Source organism: Lepus europaeus, chromosome 7 (assembly GCF_033115175.1).
Source record: "Lepus europaeus isolate LE1 chromosome 7, mLepTim1.pri, whole genome shotgun sequence".
Classification (NCBI taxonomy): Eukaryota; Metazoa; Chordata; class Mammalia; order Lagomorpha; family Leporidae; genus Lepus; species Lepus europaeus.
This window is the reverse complement of record NC_084833.1, coordinates 62,686,345-62,710,474: the sequence shown is the minus strand read 5'-3', so window position 1 is coordinate 62,710,474 and position 24,130 is coordinate 62,686,345. Positions and strand designations below refer to the sequence as shown.

Here is a 24,130-nt window from a genome sequence, read left to right as displayed (position 1 = left end):
GATACCCAGTTTTTCTTTTTTTTAAGATTTATTTATTTATTTGAAAGTCAGAGTTACATGGAAAGAGAAGGAAAGGCAGAGAGAGAGAGAGAGAGAGAGAGAGAGAGAGAGTCTTCCATCTGGCCTTCCATCTGGTCTTCCAATTGGCCGCAACCGCTAGAGTTCTAAAGCCAGGAGCCAGGAGCTTCTTCCAGGTTTCCCACACTGGTGCAGGGGCCCAAGAACTTGGGCCATCTTCTGTTGCTTTCCCAGGCCATAGCAGAGAGCTGGATGGGAAGAGGAGCAGCAGGGACTAGAACCAGCGCTCTTATGGGATACCGGTGCTTCAGGCCAGGGCTTTAACCCGCTGAGCCACAGAGCTGGCCCCAGTATGTTTTTGATATTGCAGAAATCATCATGGGATTTTGATAGATTGCATTAAATCTGTAATTTCTGTAGGTGGTGTTGACATTTTAGCAATGTTAAATTTCCCCATCCATGAATATGACATATCTTTCAATTTATGTTTTCTTCTTAATAATTTCTTTCAGAATTCTTTTATAGTTTCTATTATATAAGTTAGTTCCTGAGTATATCCTGTTCTTTTAAATATTTTTGTAAATAGACTTTTTGTTTATTTCATTTCTGGATTTTCTGTGTTTGTATATAGAATTGTAACAGAATTTTGTGTTTAGACTTTGTGTCTTGCTACTTTGATGACTTCATTAGTATTTTTTTCCTCCTAAGATTTACTGATTTTTTTTTTTCTTAAAAGCAGTTACAGAGAGAGAGGGAGAGAGAGATCTTCCACCCACTGTTTGACTCCCTAAATGGCCACAGTTGGAAGGAAAGGGATTTGTGTCATAGGAAGGAGGTGCAGCATAAGTGGCTGGCCCCTTTTCATCTGCCCTTCTGTTATCGAAGTAGCAGTTTGCAAGCAGAGCACAGAACCCCAATAGTATAGGGCAAGAATCATTTTGCCAACCCTAGCTCTCAGGTTGCTCCAGGAGTTTTTTGTTTTTGTTGATTTTTTTAAAGATTTATTTATTTATTTGAAAGACAGAGAGAGGCTGAGGCAGAGGGAGGGAGGGAGGGAGGGAGGAAGGAAGAGAGAGAGAGAGAGAGAGAGAGAGAGAGAGAATGTTTTTCATTCACTGGTTCACTCTCCAAATGGCTGCAACAGCAGAGCTGGGCTGATCAGAATCCAGGAGCCAGGAGTCCTTCCAGGTCTCCCATGTGGGTGCAAGGGCCCAAGCACTTGAGCCATCTTCAACTGCTCTCCCAGGCCGTAGCAGGGAGCTGGATCAGAAGTGGAGCAGCTGGGACTTGAACCAACACCTATATGGGATCCTGGCACTGCAGGTGGTGGCTTTACCCACCATGCCACAGCACTGGCCCCTGCTCCAGGAGTTTGAGGAGTAGGGCTGGTGGCTTATTGTTCTAGGAACTGAAATTGGCTGAAATGAATCACAGTTTTTCAACCAAGCCTCCCCCTGGAACTTGAAAGTCTTAGTCAACTCCAGGGTTCCAAAATAGTTACATGAGACAGATTCCTACCAGACTGAGTCTACCAGTGCCATTTTTGTCTGCATGGGGCGATAGATTCTTGCTGCTTCCCAATCTGCTGTCTTCCCGGAAACTTTTCTGTTTAACTTTTGAATCTACTGGAGACATTTAATGTATAGAACCTTTTATTATTATTGATGTTATTCATTTCAAACACCTTTAAATAAGCATCAGTTTTTGGATTTAAAGTGAAACTTTTCCCCTTGATTAATTTTATTTTTTTAAGAAATTTTTTATGGTGACAGTATTTATAATTTCTTATTTAGCTTAGACAAATTTGATCTCAATCTTATAAAAGGCTGCAGAAATTCAGTAAAATTCTTGGCCTATCAAGGTTAGTATTTAATTATTTACTCAAAACAAATCTAGTAAGATTTTAAGTAGTTGTATTTGTGATATAAGAAATCTAAAGTCATATTGATGAATGTAAATAACTTTTTAAATGTCCAAGTCTTTGTTTTAAATTTAGATTTATTTATTTGAAAGAGGGACAGAGAGCTAAAGGGAGAGTGAGAATGAGACAGAGAGAGCTATCTTTCACCTACTGGTTCACTCTCCAAATGTCTGTAAGAGTCAGGACTAGACAAGGCTGAACATTGGTGGCAGAAACCCAAGTACTTGGGCCATTATATGCTGCCTTCCCACAGGTGCTAAAAGGAAGTTGGATCAAAAAAAAAAAAAAAAGTGCCAGGATTTAAGCCAGCTCTCTGGTTGGTGGATGGTGGCTTAACCTTCTTTGCCACACACAAAAATTGTCCTGACAATTTTTAAAGTGGAATTTTGGCTTCTTGCTTTTTTTCTGTTTTAACTCTTTTTCCCTTTCATCACCTCTTCTTCCTGTTTTTTGATTTTATTTATTTATTTGAGATGTATAGTTACAGACAATGAGAGGGAGAGACAGAGAGAAATGTCTTCCATCTGCTAGTTTACTCCCTAAATGGCCGCAACAGCAGGGCAGGGCCTATCTGAAGCCAGGAGCCAGGAGCCTCCTCTGGGTCTCAGACATGCTTGGGCCATCTTCTACTACTTTCCCAGGCCACAGCAGAGAGCTGGATTGGAAAGGAAGCAGTCAGGACTTGAACTGGCTTCCATATGGGATGCTGGTACCTCAGGTGGAGGATTAACCTTCTGCACCACAGCGTTGGCCCCCTACTTTTTTAAAACAATTATTTGAAAGAGTTAGAGGAGAGAGAGAAGAAGAGAGGAAGAGACAGAGAGGTCTTTCATCTGCTGGTTCACTCCCCAATTGGCTGCTATGGCTGAGGCTGGGTGGGGCTGAAGCCAGAAGCCAGGAGCTTCCTTCAGGTCTCCCATGTGAGTGCAAGGGCCCAAGCACTCAGGCCATCCTCTGCTGCTTTCCCAGGTGCATTAGCAGGGAGCAGGATTGGAGGTGGAGCCAGGACTCAAACTCGCACCCCTGGCATCACAGGCAGTGGCTTTAACCACTATACCACAGTGCTGGCCCTTCCCTTTCCCTTCTGTTAACTAAGGGTTTTTTCTTTTAAAAATTAAATTATTTGTTTGAAAGACACACAGAGAGACAGACAAGATATCCTTTCTGATGGTTCACTCCCCAAATGCTCGTAACAGCTGAAGCTGGGCCAGGCTGAAGCCAAGAGCCTGGAACTCATTCTTGGTCTCCCACCTGGGTGGCAGGGACCCAGTTACTTATGTCAGCAGCTTCTGCCTCCCAGGGTGCACATTAGCAGGAAGCCAGAATTGGATGGAGCTGGGACTCAAGCCCAGGCACTTCAATCTGGGAGGGATGCAGGTATCTCAAGTGATGTTTGAACTGATAGACCAAAAGCTTTGTCTGATTTCTCACTGGTGTATCTTTGTCTTGGTGCAGTGATTTTAAGAGTATAGATCTCTGGCACATAACAGAAAAGTATTTGAACCCAGAACATTTAGGAGAAATTGTCCATGTTTCCATATCTCATTGACTTTACAGTGCCTGTGGTTTGTAAAGCATCATGTAATTTTGCATGCTATTAAGAGAAAAAAATACTGGCATTCAAAATTATAACATACGGGGTAAGTGAGTGGCCTCGTGGTTAAGATACTAATTAAGATGCTCATCTTGGACCAGTGGTGTGGCACAGTGGTTAGGCCAACAACTGCAACACCGGCATCCCACATGGTTGCCGGTTGGAGTCCCAGCTGCTATTGCCGCTGCTGTTCCTCTTTTTCTTCCTTCCCTCCTACCTTCCTTCCTTCCCTCCCTTCCCTTCCTTTTCCTCCTCCCCCTCCCCTTCTTCCCCTTCTCCCTCCCCTCCCCTTCCCTTTCCCTCTCCCCCTCCGCTATCCTCTCCTTCTCTTTCCTCCTCCCTTCCCCATCTCCCTTCCTCCTTCCTTTTCCCTCTCTTTCCCTTCCTTTCTTTTCCCCTCTTTTCTTGCCTTCCCTTCTCTAGTCCCTTTTCTTTCTTCTTTTTAAAAAGATGTTTGTTTATTTGAAAGGCAAAGTTGCAGACACACACGTATGCATGCACACAGAGATCTTCCATATGCTGGTTTATTCCCCAAATGGCCACAGCAGCCCCAAGCTCCAGTTTCCTGCTCATGTGCCTGGTAAGGCAGCAAAGCATGCCCCAGGTACTTGAATCCCAGAACCCACATGGGAGACCAGATGGAGTTCTTGTGTCCTGGCTTCCATCTGGCCCAACCCCTGCTGTTGTAGCCATCTGGGGAGTGAACCAGTGGGTGGAAGATCTCTCTCTCTCTCTCTCTCTCTCTCTGTCTCTCCTTTTCTCTGTAACTCTGCCTTTCAAGTAAATAAATAAATATTTTAAATCTTTTTTTTTTAAAGGCCAAACAGTTGTACTAGATTGGTACCTGGTTCTGGCTTCCTGTTACTATAGATCCTGGGAGGAAGTGGTGATGGCCCAAGTGATTAGGTTCCTGCTACGCAGGTGACCTGGTTTGAGGACCTGTACTGAATGAGCTCCTGGCTTCAACCTCTGCCCCTGGTAGTTGTGGGCATTTGTCAAGTGGACTAGTAGATGAGCTGGCTTGCTATCTGTATCTGGCCTCTCAAATAAAAAAATTAAAAATAAAATAAGGCAAATTAATTCAAGATGTATCTCTGTATCATGAATGGTAATTTCTGCAAAGTATATACCTTAGAGTGTTTGAAATTTGATAGGTCTGAAAAGTATGCCCCTATCCTACAACATGTAACGAGTAGCCTTGTACTTTGTTTTGTAATGCTCAAAAAAAAAAAAAAAAAAAAAACCACACACACAGAATAAAGGAAATTATTTAGCCATTTTTCACGTTGAGAAGCTGATAAAAATTTGATTTTCGGCTGGCGCCTTGGCTGAACAGAATAATCCTCCCCCTAGTGGCGCCGGCACACCAGGTTCTAGTCCCGGTCGGGGAGCCGGATTCTGTCCCGGTTGCCCCTCTTCCAGGCCAGCTTTCTGCTGTGGCCCGGGAAGGCAGTGGAGGATGGCCCAAGTGCTTGGGCCCCTGCACCCGTATGGGAGACCAGGAGAAGCACCTGGCTCCTGCCTTACGATCAGCGCAGTGCGCCGGCCACAGCGCGCCGGCCGAGGCGGCCATTGGAGGGTGAACCAACGGCAAAGGAAGACCTTTCTCTGTGTCTGTCTGTCTCTCTCTCTGTCCATTCTGCCTGTCAAAAATAAATAAATAAATAAATAAATAAATAAATAAATTTGATTTTCACCTTGTTTCTATAGTTTCTCTTTGTTAGATATAAGTTCAATGACGTTTTTAGTGCCTATCATGTATTGGCCATTCTCATAACAGAAACCAATATTTATGTAGGTTTTACTGTATGCTAGGTACTATTTTGAGTACTTCATATAATTTCAAATATCTCAGTTTTACAGTATTCCTCTGAGATGAGTGTGGTTATTATCCCATATACCAAAGTGGAAACTGAGATATAGAGAAGTTAAAAGTCTTGATCGGGTCATATACTAGTAAGTGGTGGGGCTGGGCTTCATAGGTCATTGACTGCACAGGCCGTCCTGTTAGCAGTATTCCCAAGCACAGAGAGATGAGTAAATTCTTCTTGCCCACCAGCTGTCAGGTGATTTTTGAAGGTGTTTTGATAAGTGTACATGAAATTAGTAAGTTATACTTTTGGTAATTAATTTTCATTTCTATTTTTAGGACATTCAGTCAGAAGAAGGCTGCTATTGAAAGAGAATATGCACAGGTAAGCTTGAAATTGGAGGTCACCATTCTAGGTATACCTCTTTTTCTTGGCTTAAGAGCAGATAAAGTTGTTGCAAAGAAGCCTTAGTATCCCCACATCCTCTTTTACTTTTCATTTCCATCTCCATTTGATCTCTCCCATTTAAATCTTCAAGTGAGGAGTTGTTATTCCTTATTACAAAGAAGCTTGTTAACCTTCTGCATGAAAATATTGTAAATATTATTTACCATATGTAAATTGTATATATTGTAAATATGTATAGTTACAAGTATGAATGATGACATACATTTTAAGTATATTCATTCATTCTGCTTTATATGTCCCATTCTTTGCAGTTTATGAAAGATTCACTTATTCAGTTAAGCATTTAGTTCTCATGAGCTTTCAGTGGATAGAATGGAGCCATTTAAAGTTGAACATTTCATTTTTTAATTTTATTATTATTATTATTATTTTTTTTTTTCAAACAGAATCTAACAGATTTTATTTTTGTCAAAAATGTCTATGCAATTGAATAACAGGTTAATTAAAATATTTATAAAATCTGAAATAAACAAGCTTATTAGATAAACTCATTGATGCACTAAATTAGGCAAAGAAAAATATATGTAACTGCATAAGAACAACCACACTGAACAGAGCAGTGGTCAGTAACGAACTGCAGAGTGGACCCCAGGCTTTAGCGCGAAAAGCAGCCTGTGCGTCGTAGACAGGTTTCAGGCTTCCAGCTTCACCGAGTCCAGGACTAGCCGGGCCTCCTTGTACTCCTCGGCTTCTTCCAAGTCTTTTTCACTTTCTAGTATCTGCTGAAGGTCGGCGTAGGCGGCTTCCAGCCTGCGCTGGCAATCCGGGATCATCATGCGGGACTCCTGCAGGATCTCCGCCTGCTTTTTAATGGCATAATTTTCACCATCTTCAGCTCTCATTTTTTCAATCTTTTCTTCTTGTTGTTTTGCTTCTTTTTCATACATCACTTTTTCTTTGACCAATCGCTTCACCACGCCGGTCTTGATCTTGATCTGCCGCACGCGAGGGTCGGCCATGGTCCCGGAGCGCCGCGCAGGAGGGTTATTATTATTATTTTAAAAATAATTCCTTTGCCTTTTTTAAAAAAAGATTTATTTAGTTAGTTATTTAGTTATTTATTTGAAAGACAGTTACAGAGAGAGAGAGAGGGAGAGGGAAACACAGAACAAGAGAGAGAGAGAGAGAGAGAGAGAGAGAATTGATGATTAGTCAGTCTGCTGGTTCACTTTGCAAATGATTGCAATAGCCAGGTCTGACCCAGGCTGAAGCCAAGAACTCCATCCTGGTCTCCCACATGGGTGCAGGGTCCCAAGTACTTGGGCCATCTTCCACTGCTCTCCCAGGCACATTAGCAGTGAGCTGGAGCAGAAGTGAACCACCATGTCTTAAAATGGTGCTCATATGGAGTGCCGGCACTGCAAGCAGCAGCTTAACTGTTACTCTGTGCCACAAATGCTGGCCTCAGTTCTTTTATTTTAATTATGTCTTTATTTGTGCCCCTAATAGTTAAATTTGCCTAGAAAAAATTATGTTGCTACTTCATTTTGAGATGTATAAGAATCAATAACTGTATTTCCATGCGTAAAAACAATTTAATAGAATTTGGGAAATGTGGTCCTTTTTGAGCAACACCTTCCTGTATGGAGTAGAATTGTAAAACTGTTCTCCCCAACACACCCAATTGTAGAAGACATTTTTGTGGGGATGGCATTGTGGCGTAATGGGTTAAGCTGTAGCCTGCAGTGCCGACATCCTATATGGTTTGGTCCTGGCCGCTCCGCTTCTAGTCCAGCTCCTTGATTATGTGCCTTGGAAAGCAGCAGAAAATACCCAAGTAGTTGGGTCCCTGCCCCTGTGGGAGACCTGGATGATGCTCCTGTCTTTAGCCTGGCTTAGCTCTGGTCATTGGGGCCATTTGGGGAGTGAATAAGTGGATGGAAATTCTCTCTTTTTCTTTCTCTCTGTCTGTCTCTTCCTCCCTCTGTAACTGCCTTTCAAATAATAATAATAATAAAGGGCATTTTTGTGGCAGAATTTTGAAATACAGAACTTCAGAGAGAAAATCAGTGTATAGTAAATGCTGTGCATGAGAAACACTATTACTACTATTACTTGTTCTTATTATAATGAGATGAAAGTCTGGTTTTCTTTTTTGTGCTTTGTTAGGTTTTATTCTAATTTCATTTATTTAATGGGTAGCTATCTATATTTGATATGGTAGTCTTCGAATTCCTTGAACTCAAGATTCAAATTTGTGTTTAAGCTTATCAATGCTTAAAGTAACGAATAGCATGAGTTCTGGTGTTTATGCTGAGCTTTTCCCTTATTCATTTATAATTGCTAGTAATGATAGGTAACATTTGTTGAATCCTTTGTACTGGACTCTTTGATAAGTATTTTTACATTTGTTATCTGGTTTATTCCTCTTAATGCTGTCTAGTGGGAACAGAATGTCCTTTACATATACATTTTCATACATGTAAATATATATGTAGGTGTACAAAATTGAGATGAAAGTCTATGATCTTTTAAAACAATACAAAATAAAAGTTTTTATATGATAGCTTCTTCTGTAAAAAAATTTAAAGTTTTTATCAATAGGACATGTTTGTGATTAAAAATGTAAAATAGCACTTTAAATTGCATGAAAATTAATTGTACTTTGTTCCTTTCCCTGTCTCCTTTATCAAAGGAAAGATTAAAAGTGGGTGCTTATTTTGCTTCCTCTGGTTATTATTTCCATAACTTTAAATAACAAACAACTTATCTTGATTTATCAATTCTATACATTATCATTGGTTACTTATAGTAAATGAGAAACTAATTTACTAAATCGTCCCTTTCCAGCCTGCTCTATAGTTGTGACATATTTTAGTGCCTTTATTACTTTTGTAACTCTAAATGATGTGTTTAAACTTCTGTCTTTTTTATATGTTACTTCTGTGTATAGGTATATGTATACATACATGTACATATATATGTGTGTACATCACACACTGGGTTAGATTTTACAGAACAAATTTACCCTTGAAAAGTCTCTTTAAATGTGTTTCAAGAGTATACGTGGTTTTGTTTATAAGTATTATATAACAATGTATGTAAGCTATCTGAGATATCTAATATATATTTCAAAAGTTCATAAGGTAATCATATGTAGAAATTAAAATGCTCTAATATCTTTCTGCTTGGGACAATTGGGCACATTTGTGGAGAGTCAATATGCTGTCTGTTTTTGTCCCTTGTCATCATACTTGCTTTTTGATGATTTTCCTCATTTCCCCTTACCTTTCAATGTTTTGCTAATTAATTTTTCAGTTTATTTCTTGAGGATATAGATAAAAATGTTTCTGTATTCTTTGTTTACCTAAAAAGTATTTTTGCTTCTTGTCAGTAGTGGAGAAGTCCCTAAAATAGCTGACACATTTTTTTCTATAGATTTTCACCAATATGATTATATTAGGCCTGTTTGCAGACCCTGAATGAGGTTCTCACCCTTTTGGTGATAGGGCCTGATCAGAGAGGACAGTTGTACTATTTACATTATTTCTTTTTTTTTTGCTTTTTTTTTGGCTTCGTGTAAACTTTGGGAGATTGGTTTTTAAAAATTGAAATATGTATATGATGTATATACTGAGATGGATAAATCCTGAGTGTACCATTTGATAAATTTTTGTGAACATAGTTATGTAACTAATACCGAGATTAAGATGGTGGGACATTACTAGGGCCCCAAAAGCAGTCAAGTACACATACATTTCTTTCTTTCTTTTTTTTTTTTTTGACAGGCAGAGTTAGTGAGAAAGAGAGACAGAGAGAAAGGTCTTCCTTCTTCCGTTGGTTCACCCCCTAAGTGGCCACTATGGCCGGTGTGTTGGGGCTTGCGTGCTGCGCCAATCCAAAGCCAAGAGCCAGGTGCTTCCTCCTGGTCTTCCATGCAGGTGCAGGGCCCAAGGACCTGGGCCATCCTCCACTGCACTCCCAGGCCACAGCAGAGAGCTGGCCTGGAAGAGGAGCAACTGGGACAGAATTTGGCACCCCAACTGGGACTAGAACCCAGGGTGCCAGCGCTGCAGGCGGAGGATTAACCTAGTGAGCTGCGGCGCTGGCCAGGTACACATACATTTCAATAGTCACCAGCATTCTGTTTGAATTTAAATGGTGTCTTGAGTATGTACACTTCTGTGTTTGATTTCTTTCATTTAGCATCAGGTTAAGCTTAATATATATTTTTGCAGATAAGTTTATTTGTTCATTCTGATTCCTTACTTTAGAGTGTCCACTGAATGAATGCATCAGAATTTGTTTTTCCAGTGTACCGACGATGGAAATTTGAGTTGTTTTGGATTTTGGATGATTTTGACAAATAATTCTGAGCAGGGGTTTCATACATGTCTTTTGGTGGACATATGTACATATTTATATTTGTTATAAACCTAGGAGAACTGTTGGTCACTCGGTGTGTGTATCTTCTACTTTATAAAATATAGCCAAACAGTTTTCCTAAGTGATCATACCAGTTTACACTCTGACCAGCAATGTATAAGAGTTCCAGTTGCTCCACATCTTTGCCAACATTTTGGATTCTCTAAAAGTAGAAGGACTGATGTTTTGATGAATGTGTTGGGAATATCTCATTTTCTCTTAATAAGCCTTTTAAAAATTGATTTATGCTTATAGAGAAGTGTGCAGGTTTTAAGTGTATAGCTCTATGAATTTTATTTTATTTTTAAAAATTTTTTTTGACAGGAAGAGTGGACAGTGAGAGAGAGAGACACAGAGAGAAAGGTCTTCCTTTTGCCGTTGGTTCGCCCTCCAATGGCCGCCGCGGCTGTCTCGCTGCGGCTGGTGCACTGCGCTGATCAGAAGCCAGGAGCCAGATGCTTCTGTCTCCCATGGGGTGCAGGGCCCAAGCACTTGGGCCATCCTCCACTGCCTTCCCGGGCCACAGCAGAGAGCTGGCCTGGAAGAGGGGCAACTGGGGCAGAATCCGGCGCCGGCTATGAATTTTCAAAGTGAACCTACCTATGTAACTAGTACCTAGGTCAAGAAATAGAGCATTAACAATATCCCAAAAACTCTTCTGGTTCCCTGCCTTTCTTTACTGCCCTTACTGTCATGCAAGGAATCCACTATACTAACTTTTTTTTAAAAAACAAAACACAACAAAAAAACCCCAAAGACAGCTTTATTGACATACATGATTAACCCATGATAAACTGCACAGTTTCTAATTTGATAAGCTTTGACTGTGTATGTTTGTGAAATTACTATCACAATCAAAATAAATAAATGCATTTGTAAGCCCACAAAGTTTTCTTGTGTCCCTTCCATCCCTTCTCCCCATTGTACTCAGGCAACCTTTGAATTTTACTTTAATATATGGAATCATGTAGTATATACTCTCTCTGCCTGACTTTCAGTCAGCATACTTATTTTGTAATTTAAATATATGTGTCAATATTTCTTTTCTTTTTATTGCTGTGGGTACACTGTAAGGGTATGCCATCATTTATCCATTTACCTGTTGATGAACATTTGAGTTACATATGTCTACATTTATAGGTAGACAGTTTCATTTCTCTTGAGGAAATACATAGAAATGGAATGGCTAAGTCATTTTTAACTTTAAAAGTAACTGCCAACTCTTTTTTATGAAGGGGTTGAGCCATTTTTGCTTTCCCATCAGCAGTATGAAATAAATATTTCCTGAGACTTTTTGTCTGTGTCAGGCCTGGTCCCAGGGAATATTTTGTTTCCATCTTAGCCTCTTCAAGAGTTTCCTAACTTAGAATAGAAGAATAGAGGTGGTGGGGAGAGATAGAAATGGATGCACCTGACCAAGGAGGCCTCCCTCAACCTGGCGGGTGAGCTAAGAGCTCTCAGTATGTGATTGTTTCAGTTGTTCCACATCTTTCCCAACACTGATTTTCGATAGTGTAATAGATGTGTAGTGGTATTCATTGTAGTTTTAATTCATCTAATGTCTAATGATATTAAACATCACTTGCATATGTTTATTTGCTATCTATATATATTCTTTGGTGAGGGGATTATTCAAGTTTTTTTTTTTTCTGCTTTTTAAAAAATGGGCTTTTGTATTGATTTTTTAAAACTTCTTATGAAAAGTTTTCGAGGCCGGCGCTGTGGCTCAACATGCTAATCCTCCGCCTAGCGGCGCCAGCACACCAGGTTCTAGTCCTGGTTGGGGCGCCGGATTCTGTCTGGGTTGCCCCTCTTCCAGGCCAGCTCTCTGCTATGGCCCGGGAGTGCAGTGGAGGATGGCCCAAGTGCTTGGGCCCTGCACGCCATGGGAGACCAGGAGAAGCACCTGGTTCCTGCCTTCGGATCAGCGTGGTGCGCTGGCCACGGCGGCCATTGGAGGGTGAACCAACGGCAAAGGAAGACCTTTCTCTGTGTCTGTCTGTCTCTCTCTCTGTCCACTCTGCCTGTCAAAAAAAAAAAAAAAAAAGTTTTCGACATATGTGAAAGTAGAAGGACTTGCACAGTGAACTCTATTAGCCCTCACTCAATTCAACTGTTGCCACAATACGTTACTGAATTTACTTTATTTGTGGTTTCTCACTGCTGCTCCTTGCTGGTTACCTTTGAATGTTTAAAATGTACTTGCTGGAGAAGGAGAGGGTGAGGGAGAGGTGGGAGAGGAGAGGGAGAGGGGGAGGGTTCCTATCTGCTGGTTCTCCTGAAATGCCCTCAACAGCTAGGCTGGGTGGAGGTTAAAGCAAGGAAATAGGAGCTCAATCCAGGTCTCCCCTCTGGGTGACAGGAGCCCAGTTACTTGAGCCATCACCCCTTCCTTGCCTCCCATGTGCATATTAGCAGGAAACAAGATTGGAAGTAGAGTAGCCAGGACTTAAACCAGACACTCCAATATGGAATGTGGGTGTCTGAAGTGATGTTGTAGCCACTGGGCCAAATGCTCGTCACTCCTTGCTAGTTACTTTAAAAAAAAATACTTTTATGAGGTATAATTTACATACCAACTGGGAATTCATGTGTTTTAAAAACATGAATATATATATGTGTGTGTGTTTTATATATATGTGTGTGTGTGTGTGTATATGGTTTTTGGTAAATTTATAGAGTTATGCAGCCATCTGCAGAATCAAGTTTTAGAACATTGCTATCAATTCAGTATGTTTCCTGTGCCTGTTTTCAGTCTCCACTTGTACCCTGAGCCTTAACTTTCTGTCAGTTTATGTCTATAAATTGGCCTTTTCTGGACGTCATAGAAATGTAATCAGACAATATATAGTCTGTCTGTCTTTCACTTAGCAAATATTTTTGAGGTTTGACATGAATTAGTAATTCATTTCTTTTTATAGATGAGTACTATTTAGTGATTCAAATATACAACACATTTATCTGTTCATCAACTGGTGGACATTTGTGTTCTTTCTTGTTTTGGCTATTCTTGATGGTGCTGCTGCAGACCACTCTGGTCTTTATTTAGACATATGTTTTCAATTTCTTGGGGACGAACCTAGGAGTGGGATTTCCAGGTCATTTGGAGAGTTTATGTTTAATTTTTTAACAAATGGACAAACTGTTTTCCAAACTGACTAACATTTGCATTCCTATCAGCAGTGTTTGAAGGTTCCAGTTCCAGTGCTACTTAGTATTTGTAACTGTCCTATTTGTAGTTGTCGGTCTTTTCTGTTTGTAGCCAGTACAGTGGCTATAATCATTATGAATGATGCCACTATGAACATTGTTTTATGTATCTTGTGATTAAATGGTTGTGTTTTGGGAACATACATAAGAAGTAGAATTGTTGTATCATAGGATATGTTCAGGTGCGCTTCGGAAGATACATGAAATGGTTTTTCTGCAGCGACTGTTGCAGTGTACCGTCCTGTGAGCATTAAATGGGAATTGTAGTTGCTTTGTGTATGTGTTTTTACTTTAACTTTTCTGGTATTTAGTAATAAAGAATTGTGGATTTGATTTGCTTTTTCCTTTTTTGACTGATGAAGTTGAGAAACTTCACATGTTGATTGAATATGTAGATACCTTGTGTTTTTGAAGTGACTGTTTAAGTCTATTGCTTGTCTTTTTCTTATTGATTTATAGTATTTACATATTCTGAATTTGACTTCTTTGTTAGATGTATTGTAGATATCTTTGCATTCTTACGAAGAAATGTCATCTTGTAAGGCTTACCTTTTCATCTGTTAAAGGGTTTTTGGATGAAAATAAGATCTTAGTTTTGATATATTTTCTTTTAAAATTTACTCTTTATGTCCCGTTTAAGAGTTTGTTTTTTTTTGTTTTTTTTTTGTTTGGACAGACAGAGTGGATAGTGAGAGAGAGAGAGACAGAGAGAAAGGTCTTCCTTTTTGCCGTTGGTTCACCCTCCAATGGCCGCTGCGGCCAGCGCGCTACGCTGATCCGAAGCCAGGAGCCAGGTGCTTCTCCTGGTCTCCCTTGCGGGTGCAGGGCCCAAGCACTTGGGCCATCCTCCACTGCCTTCCCGGGCCATAGCAGAGAGCTGGCCTGGAAGAGGGGCAACTGGGACAGAATCTGGCACCCCAACCGGACTAGAACCTGGTGTGCCGGCGCCGCAAGGCGGAGGATTAGCCTGTTGAGCCACGGCGCCGGCCTCTTTTTTTTTTTTTAAACTTTTATTTAATGCATATAAATTTCCAAAGTACAGCTTATGGATTACAATGGCTTCCCCCCACCATAACTTCCCTCCCAGCTGCAACCCTCCCCTTTCCCGCTCCCCTCTCCCCTATCCATTCACATCAAGATTCATTTTCAATTTTCTTTATATACAGAAGATCAGTTTAGTATAAATTAAGTAAATATTTCAACAGTTTGCACCCACACCGAAACACAAAGTGAAAAATACTGTTTGAGTACTAGTTATAGCATTAAATCACAATGTACAGCACATTAAGGACAGAGATCCTACATGAGGAGTAAGTGCACAGTGACTCCTGTTGTTGACTTAACATATTGACACTCTTGTTTATGCATCAGTAATCACCCTAGGCTCTTGTCATGAGTTGCCAAAGCTATGGAAGCCTTTTGAGTTCACTGACTCTGATCATATTTAGACAATGTCATAGTCAGAGTTCTCTCCTCCCTTCAGAGAAAGGTACCTCCTTGATGACCCGTTCTTTCTAAGAGTTTGTTTCTACACCAAGGTTTACTCTGAGGTACTGTGCAGTGTTCTGGAATTTGTATTGTTTGGTCTTTCTCATTTAGTTCTATCAGCAGTAAACTTTGTGTGTGGTATGGGATTAGGATCAGGATTTCATTTTCTATATTGATTTCCGATTGAGGAAACATACATATTGAAAAGTTTTTCACCCTACCTGCACTCCCACATGGTATTGACTGAAGTACCTGAGCTATCATTTGCTGCCCCCATCGGTGTGCATTAGCAGGAAATGGGATTAGAAGTGGAAGTGAAACTCAATTACAGGCTCTGTCCCTAGTGATGATTTAACCTGCTGTGCCACAGTGCTCACCCCTCTGACATGATTCTAAAGAACTGTACAGATTTCCTTCACATGAACATAACAAAAGTTTTTTTTTTTATGAAAATCATAAAGAAGGGAAAGAAATCATATCTCCCCACTTTGTAGATATGGCCATTATTAATTAATGTTCTGTCATATAACATTACAATTTTTTCTATGAACATGTGTGCAGGTATTTAGCCTAATGGTTAAAATGTCGGTTGTTGTCTGTGTCCCATATCAGAGTTCCCAAGTTTGATTCCTGACTCTCCCTCCTGACTAGCTTCTTGCTAATATGACCCTGGGAGACAGGGTGATGGCTCAAGTACTTGGAATCCTGCTACGCACATGGGAGACCTGGATTGAATTCCTGGCTCCTGACTTTGTCCCCTGGCCCAGACCATTGCAATTATTTGGAGAATAAACCACCAAATGGGAGCTCTGTCTTTCCCTCTTTGTCTCTCTGCTTCTCAAATAAATTAACCAACTTTTAAAAAATTTAAAAAAAAATTTAAAAATATTGAATGAATTTACTTAAAGTTTATAGACACACTGGCCACTATTGTAGCCCATGCAGGAGGTTAAGAGCATGGCACACCATGCCTCCCGGGAAGGACTATATGACCTGACTGCAGGCACATTTCCCCCACTCCCACTGCTTCCTGTTGTAGGGCCTTGTAATTGCCAATCAGGTAAACAGCTCCCGGGTGTGGCCCTGACCCATAAGGACCACCTAGAAGGCTAAGTAGGCTACGTGACCTTCAAGCTGATTGAAGAAGCATAACAGCACCAGGCACCAATATCAGCTTTATCCTATAGAATTAGTGTTGCCCTGAACTAGCTACGCCCCCTCTGCCTGCCCTTTAAAAGCTTGTGTTTGATTCTTAATAAATGGACTTGTTCACCGAAACTTGTCTCGGGTGCTTCTTGTCGAAGAATGCTGCCACCCCACCATCCCAACAGTGTGGGCCTCGCAGGATAAGTCCACACGGTGTATCTCTTCTATGGTTACCAATACTTTATGAATGTTCTTCCTTCTATATATCATCATCAGCCTACTACTATTATAGTTTGAGATAATTTTATTTGATATACTGTCTTTAATTTTTATTAGATACTTAGATTCTAGGTTTTAAAAATTTTTACATATTTATTTACTTACTTATCTGAAAGGCGGAAAGCAGATAGAGAGCTTCCATTTGCTGGTTCTCTCTCCAAATGCCTGCAACAGCCAGAACTGGGCCAGGTGGAAAACCAGGCAAGAAGCTAAATTGGAAGTGGAAATAGGACTCAAAGCCATGCATTCTGATATAGGTTGCAGGCATCCAAGAGCCAAGGCAGCCTTTTTTTTTTTTTTTTTAAGATTTATTTATTTGAAAGAGTTACAGAGAGAGAGAGAGAGAGAGAGAGAGAGAGAGAGAGAGAGGGAGGGAGGGAGGGAAAGAAAGAGAAGTGTCTTCCAGTCCGCTGGTTCACTCCCCAATTGGCCACAATGGCTGGAGCTGAGCCGATCTGAAGCCAAGAGCTTCCTCCAGGTCTTCCCACATGAGTGCAGGGGCCCAACGACTTGGGCCAACTTCTGCTGCTTTCCCAGGCCACAGCAGAGAGCTGGATTGGAAGTGGTGTAGCGGGGACTTAAACCGGTGCCCATATGGGATGCCGGCACTGCAGGTGGTGGCTTTACCCGCTATGCCACAGCACTGGCCCCCCAAAGCAGCCTCTTACTACTATGCCAACCACTTACCTGCCCCTCGTTCGTTTTGTTTTGTATTAAATAAACAATGTTATGCTAAACAGTTTTGCATATATCTGACTATTTCCTTGCACCAGTTCCTTTGTTTATCAGAAAGCATATACATTTTTAAAGCATTTAGCAATATTACTGCATGCACCATAAAAAATACTTGTCTTGGTAGTAGCCGTTTATGTGAGTACCTGTTTCCCAAGATACTGGTATTATTAGATGATATTACTTAAAAATATTTTTGGCCCATGTTTTAATTTTTTTAGGAAAAATATTTTCAATTAAAATGTGTGTTACACCATACTTTATCATGTACTTACAGTTTTTAAAAGAGATTTATTTTATTTATTTGAAAGGCACAGTTACATAGGGAGAGGCAGAGAGAGAGAGCGAGTGAGCATACGCTTCCATTCACTAATTCACTCCCCAAATGGCTGCAAGGGCCAGAGCTGGGCAGATCTGAAGTCAGGAGCCAGGAGCTTGTTCTGTGTCTCCCACAAAGGCACAGAGGCCCAAGCACTTGGGCCATCCTCTCTTGCTTTCCCAGGCCATTAGCTGGGAGCTGGATCAGAGGTGGAGCAGCCATGACTTTAAGAGGTGCCCAAATGGGATGCTGGCCCTGCAGACAGTGGCTTTACCTGCTACACCATGGCGCTGGCCCTTGTAACTCAGATTTCTGATTATAGAAACTCGTGTAATAAGGTCAGATCCTTGGACATTTTCTTTATAATCCAAGTTATTTAAAATGTGTCAATAGTAAGAATAACAAGTTATTACTTAAAGCTGTAAGAGATTTAAAAATTGAATTTTCCATTGTATTAACTAACCTTAGATTTTGTAATATTTGTCATTATTGTGGGACTATTCTTTGGAGAGTATGCTAGTAGTTATGTTGAAAGTATGTGAACCGTATTTCTTCTTCTTTTTTTATTTGAAAGAGAGAGACAGGGAGAGAAAAGTTCTCCATCCACTGGTTCACTCCCAAATGGCTGCAATGGCTTGAGCTGAGTTCCAGGAGCCAGGAGCTTCCCCTGGGTCTACCACATGGATGCAGGGCCCTCTGCTGCTTTCTCAGGCACATTAGCAGGGAGCTGGATCGGAAGTGGAACAGCCAGGACTTGAACTGGTGTCCATATGGAATGCCAGCCTTGCAGGCCGAGGCTTTAACCTGCTGCGCCACAGCACCAGCCCCTGAACTATCTTTCTGTTATCATACTATTTAATCATAATGTTTGCCAATGACACTGTTATATGCTTCTTTTCAGGAGGTTACTATTTTGACTGTTATTTGTTATTCATCCATCATCTAAATAGGAAGACTATTTAATTATCTCAGAAAGAAATGGAACTACAATTTATTTGTTTATTTAACTTTTATTTAATAAATTTCCAAAGTACAGTTTATGGATTACAATGGCTCCCCCCCATAACTTCCCTCTCACCCGCAACCCTCCCCTTTCCCGCTCCCTCTCCCATTCCATTCACATCAAGATTCATTTTCAATTATCTTTATATACAGAAGTTCAGTTTAGTATAAATTAAGTAAAGATTTCGACAGTTTGCATCCACACTGAAACACAAAGTGAAAAATACTGTTTGAGTACTAGTTATAGCATTAATTCACATAGTTCAACACATTAAGGACAGAGATCCTACATGAGGAGTAAGTGCACAGTGATTCCTGTTGTTGACTTAGCAAATTGACACTCTTGTTTATGGCATCAGTAATCACCCTAGGCTCTTGTCATGAGTTGCCAAGGCTATGGAAGCATTTTTAGTTCGCCGACTCCGATCTTATTTAAATGAGGTCATAGTCAAAGTGGAAGTTCTCTCCTCCCTTCAGAGAAAGGTACTTCTTTCTTTGATGGCCCGGAACTACAATTTATATGAGCAGTTGGTTTTGAACTTTGGTTTCCTCTATCAATTTTCCAGTTTGAAACAGTCTTTAAAAATATGATTATGTCTGTTGGTTCCTTTTAAACATTTTTGTCTGGTGGTTTGTGCCTGTCAGGAGTTCCCTCTTGGGAATGTTGATATGTCCCTAATTAGACTATGAATGGTAATCTATGCCCTAAAAGGAATCACCACATTTTATTATTTGATAAAGTACAATTTAAAAATTAGAAGTTTAAGATTACTAGTTTTTATATGTTGAGATGTTTATTGAGCATTGGTTGTAGGTACTGTGGCTGTAGCAGTGCTTAAAAATGTGGGGGTAAAAGCTGTTGTACTTCCAGAGCTTCTATTCTGTGGTTTTATGTAGTATGTTGTCTTCCAATTAAATACATTACATTCTTTCTTTTCACAGCCACTTACGTGGCGATGTGGTCAATTGGAAAACAATAACCTTTATAGAATTATTACAAGTGGTATATGTTGTCATCCTCTATACAAAGGACTGATTGGGCAAAAAGATTATTTGTGAAATTCGGAGAGCTTACAGATGAGTCATCCTAATGGAAAAATTCTGTAAAGAAAACAAATTAATGGGGTTGATTATATTGATGTGGGCATTTCACTCCAGGCTCTTGGAACTAGATAAGCATTCTGAGTGCAGACATGTGTAAGGTGCAAAAAGTGGTAGCAAAACTTATTCAAAAGGTGTAAAAGTGAACACACACATGAGCATGGGTTGCCCCACTTGGAGAAATACTTGTCAAGAGTAGGCAGTGGGCCAGTAGATTGCCTGAAGTAAAGAGGGGTAGGCTGGGGCCTGCACTGTGGCTTGAGAGTAAAGCTGCTTCGCATCCCATATGGGTGCTGGTTTGAGTACCAGCTGCTCCACTTCTGATCCAGCTCTCTGCTATGGCCTGGGAAAGCAGTGGAAGATGGCTTATATCCTTGGGTCCCTACACCCATGTGGGAGACTCGGAAGACGCTGGCTTTGGATTGGCCCAGCTCTGGCAGTTGTGACCTAGTAGATGGAAAACTTCTCTTTCTCTGACTCTTCCTCTCTGTAATGCTACCTTTCAAATAATAAATAAATAAATGAATCTTTTTAAAAAGGGAGACTAGAGGGCACCCACACAGCACCTACAGGTGTGGCCTGTGGCTTAGAGAGACCCTCCCAGCTGTTGGCCTCCTGTATGAGGAAGGGATCGGTGCTTCTTCAGGCATGAAGCCTCCACAGATTCCACATGAAGCTCAATACCCATATTTTCATGTCATCCACCCTTAGGTCCCAGATGAAGCAGATGCATCCTGGAGAAAGGGGCATTTGATTGACAAATATGAGGACAGAATTACATATGAGGGCTTGTGCCCATTTCCAGCTCAGTAGACCTAAATTAACTACCTGGCTGTCCCACATTGGTACAGTTTGCTTTTGGCAAATTGTACCTCAAGCACATGCAAAGTGAAGATGTAAACTTCTTTAGGAAAATGTTAGAAGACAGAAGAAATTAATACTGTTGAAGCTTATTTACACTTGAAGAGACTTGAGTGGTGAACTTTTCAAGTTGCTTGCAGTTTCAGTTTCCTGAGAGTTACTATTGCTTGATTTTTAAGCTTGGTGTGTGAAGTTCACGTTGTAATTCTCCAGAAGTAACAGATGTATTGCATATCTGTTTATACAAACAGAGAAACGAATCTCTGAAAACACAGAAGCCACGTAGGAATCACAGAACAACTTTAAATATTAGGGTAAAATTCAGTCTGGCTTTTCACTGCAGTTAGCTAACCACTGAGGTGTTGGTAAAATCATTTGCAGTACTCACACTGGAACTGCTACAGGCAGTTCTGTGTACTAATGTACTTCCTGTAGTCTTTGGCAGATGCTGCTCCTGAAGGGAGGATACAAAAGGCTACTTGTAGCTAGAGAGGGAGCAGGAAGACGTTGTGGACTTTAAGGGCGGCGCCTGCCTGAGGACAAGCAGGGAGTAAATACGGGCAGGCTGGCAGACACCCTGTGGCATCGCTCTTGCACCTTAAATTTTGCTATTTTTATTCCTTCAAGAGAGAAATTTACCAAGAAATAAGTGTTATGTGTATATGGTGGGAGGCTTTTTGGTGAATTTATTCAGCACATTCCTTAAAATGTAGCTTAATTTAGCTGGGTGCAGTTTGTGCTGTGTCCCCTACTGTAGATGTGTAGCTTTTCTTTCTGCCAGTCTGAGATGGCGTATCTGTCAAGACAAAGAATACACCAGGGCACAGTTGAGGTTTTGCTTTGTTTTGTTTTTATAAACTTCTTTGTTTTTTCTTTATTTGAAAAGCAGGGGTGGGGAGCAGGGAATGAGTCATCCATCTGTTGGTTCACTCCCCAAATGCCTGCAGCAGCAGAGGCTGGGCCAGGCTGAATCCAGGATCCTGGAATTCCATGCAGTTTCCCACATGGGTGGCAGGACCCAAGTAGTTGAGCCATCATTTGCTGTCTCTCAGGGTGTTCCTTAGCAAGAAGCTGGATCGGAAGTGAAATAGCTGTGACTTGAACCAACACTCTGATATAGGTTGCCCATATTCCAAACAGCAGCTTAACCTGCTGTACAGCAACACCTGCTCCTCAACAATTTCTTATTTAGTATTGTCTTTGACTTACATAGTAGGGCAAATAAAATGGGTGTGAAGATTCTTCTCATTTGAAGGGTGCCAGTTTGCAAGCTCTGTTTTAGTTGTTTTAGGTTCTACTTCTGAATCAAACCAAATCCTTAGTCTTTTTTATTTATTATTTATTTGAAAGGCAGAGTTACAGAGAGAGGTAGAGACAGAGCGGTCTTCCATTCGCTGGTTCACTCCCCAAATGGCCACAATGGCTGGAACTGGGCTGATCTGAAGCCAGGAGCCAGGAGCTTCTTTTGGGTCTCTCATGTGGGTGCAGGGGTCCAAGCACTTTGGCCATCTTCCACTGCTTTCCCAGGCCATAGCAGAGAGCTGGATTGAAAGTAGAGCAGTTGGGACTCGAACAGGCACCCATATGGGATGCTGGCACTGCAGGTGGCAGCTTTATCCACTACGTCACAGCCCCAGCCCCAATTTTTTATTTTAAAGGTAGAAATGATTTTAAAATTTATCTCTTCATGTAATTAATTTGAAGTTACCAGAAGATTGTTCCATATTAGTTTCATCTGATACAAATTTGTGTTCCAGTTGTTGATCTTGTTAACCATATAGAAACTAAAAAAGCTTGAAACCAAAAGTACATAAAGGAATCTACTGTGTTTTCATAATAGCTTATTTTAAAAAGAAGATACTGTTTCTTTTTTTTTTTTAAAGATTTATTTGAAAGTCAGCGTTACACAGAGAGAGGAGAGGCAGAGAGAGAGAGAGAGAGAGAGAGAGAGAGAGAGAGAGGTCTTCCATCCGCTGGTTCACTCCCCAATTGGCCGCAATAGCCGGAGCTGCACTGATCCAAAGCAGGAGCCAGGAGCTTCTTCTGGGTCTCCCATGCAAGTGCAGGGGCCCAAGGACTTGGGCCATATTTTGCTGCTCTCCCAGGCCATTAGCAGGGAGCTGGATTGGAAGTAGATCAGTGAGGACATGAACCGGTGCCCATATGAGATGCTAGTGTCACAGGTGGCAGCTTTACCCGCTATGCCACAACCCTGCCCCCTGTGCTACCTTCTTTTAAACCTAGAAGCCTTGCATGTTTCTACCTTCAGTCTTACAGCTTTGCTCTTCCAGTATGGGGAGATAGTTATCTTACTTTCATGCCTTGTGTCTTACTGGATTTTTCTTTTGTTTTTTAAAATCTCCCATTCTTAAGTGTTTTGCATGGGATGGGTGGACAGTGCATCAAAGTATGAATTATTTGCATGTTCTTTATTCACAGTGTATCATAGATAGTTTTTATGGCTTCTTTTGCTCTGGCATTGTATCATTTGCTGTTGATTATTTCTCTTGGAAAACTTTCTGACTAATGTGCTCCTTCACTGCCTCTTGAGGGGCAGAAGGAAAACAAAACTTTTTCTTGGTGTTTTTCCACACTCTCTGTATTAGAGTGATTGAAATGAAATGATGCATGATATCTTAAGAAAAAACATGAGTTCTTGTGAAATTGTGGTTGAATTTGCTGTTGACAGACAATAGTAAGAAATATGCAGAAATGAAGATATGAATAATGCCTCAGTTTCCCAAATGCCCAAATTTCATATGATTAGACATTGGTTTAAACTCTTTGAATGGCTGTTGTTTTTACTTGAGATTTAACTTTAAGTTAGTGCTGACAGGGCCGCCTGCAGTGCCGGCATCCCATATGGGCACCCATCCTATATGGTAATCCCAGCTGCTCTTCTTCAAATCCAGCTCTCTGCTATGGCAAGTGGAAGATGGCCCAAGTTCTTGGGCCCCTGCACCCACATGGGAGACCCAGAAGTGAAGAAGCTCCAGGCTCCTGTCTTTGGATCAGCCCAACTCTGGCAGTTGTGGCCATTTGGGGAGTGAACCAGTGGATGGAAGACATTGCTCTCTCTCTCTCTCTGCCTCTGCCTCTATCTATCTGTAACTCTGCCTTTCAAATAAATAAATAAATCTTTAACAATAATTAGTGCTGACATTTACATCAATTCATTGAATCTATTGAATAACAACTTTTCAGCAATAGGGAGAGGCTGCAGCTGGGCTTCTAAGGGTATTAGACCATCTCTGATGGGGATCTATTCTACCTAGCTTTTATTTATTTAAAATTATTTATTTATTTGAGAGACAAAGATATACAGAGAGCACTGCCATTCATTGATTTACTCCCCAAATGCCTGCAGTGGTCCGGTGGGCCAAAACTAGGAGCCAAGAAACTCAATGCAAGGTCTTCTGTGTGAGTGGCAGGAACTGACTGTGTGAGCCATGCCCACTGTCTCCCACAGTCTGCATTAGCAGAAAACTGGAGTCAGAAGCAGGAGCCAGGTACTGAACTCAGGCACTCCAGTGTAGGATGTGAGCATCTTAACTGCTAGACCAACCCACTCCTACCTATCTTTTAAAAAGATCTCGTAGGGGCCTGCACTGTGACATAGATAAAGCTGCTGCCTGCAGCACTGGCATCCCATCTGGACACTGTTTCCAGTTCTTTCTGCTCCACTTCTGATCCAGCTCCCTGCTAATGCACCTGGGAAAGCAGCAGAAGATGGCCCAAGTGCTTGGGCCTCTGCACCCACCTGAGAGAGGAAGCTCCTGGCCCCTGGCCTCAGAGCTCTCTGTAACAGTGCCTTT

General features: G+C 41.1%; 2 protein-coding genes across 3 annotated transcripts in view; one reads left to right on the top strand and one right to left on the bottom strand.

Annotated features, from left to right (window-relative positions):
• FCHSD2 (FCH and double SH3 domains 2) overlaps positions 1-24,130 on the top strand; it is a 292,425-nt gene that overhangs the window by 45,615 nt on the left and 222,680 nt on the right. For both annotated transcript variants that reach the window (XM_062196673.1, XM_062196672.1), the window contains exon 3: positions 5,683-5,728. In XM_062196673.1, coding sequence (XP_062052657.1) covers positions 5,683-5,728 — 46 coding nt within the window. The remainder of the gene's footprint in view (positions 1-5,682; positions 5,729-24,130) is intronic.
• Positions 6,261-6,790, bottom strand: LOC133764567 (tubulin-specific chaperone A). The gene has a single exon (XM_062198242.1). It carries the CDS (start codon positions 6,769-6,771, stop codon positions 6,445-6,447), a length of 327 nt encoding a protein of 108 aa, XP_062054226.1. The 5' UTR covers positions 6,772-6,790; the 3' UTR covers positions 6,261-6,444.

Bases quoted from the DNA above. Each gene is read 5' to 3' on its own strand.
- LOC133764567 (XM_062198242.1), bottom strand. From the start codon at position 6,771: ATGGCCGACCCTCGCGTGCGGCAGATCAAGATCAAGACCGGCGTGGTG.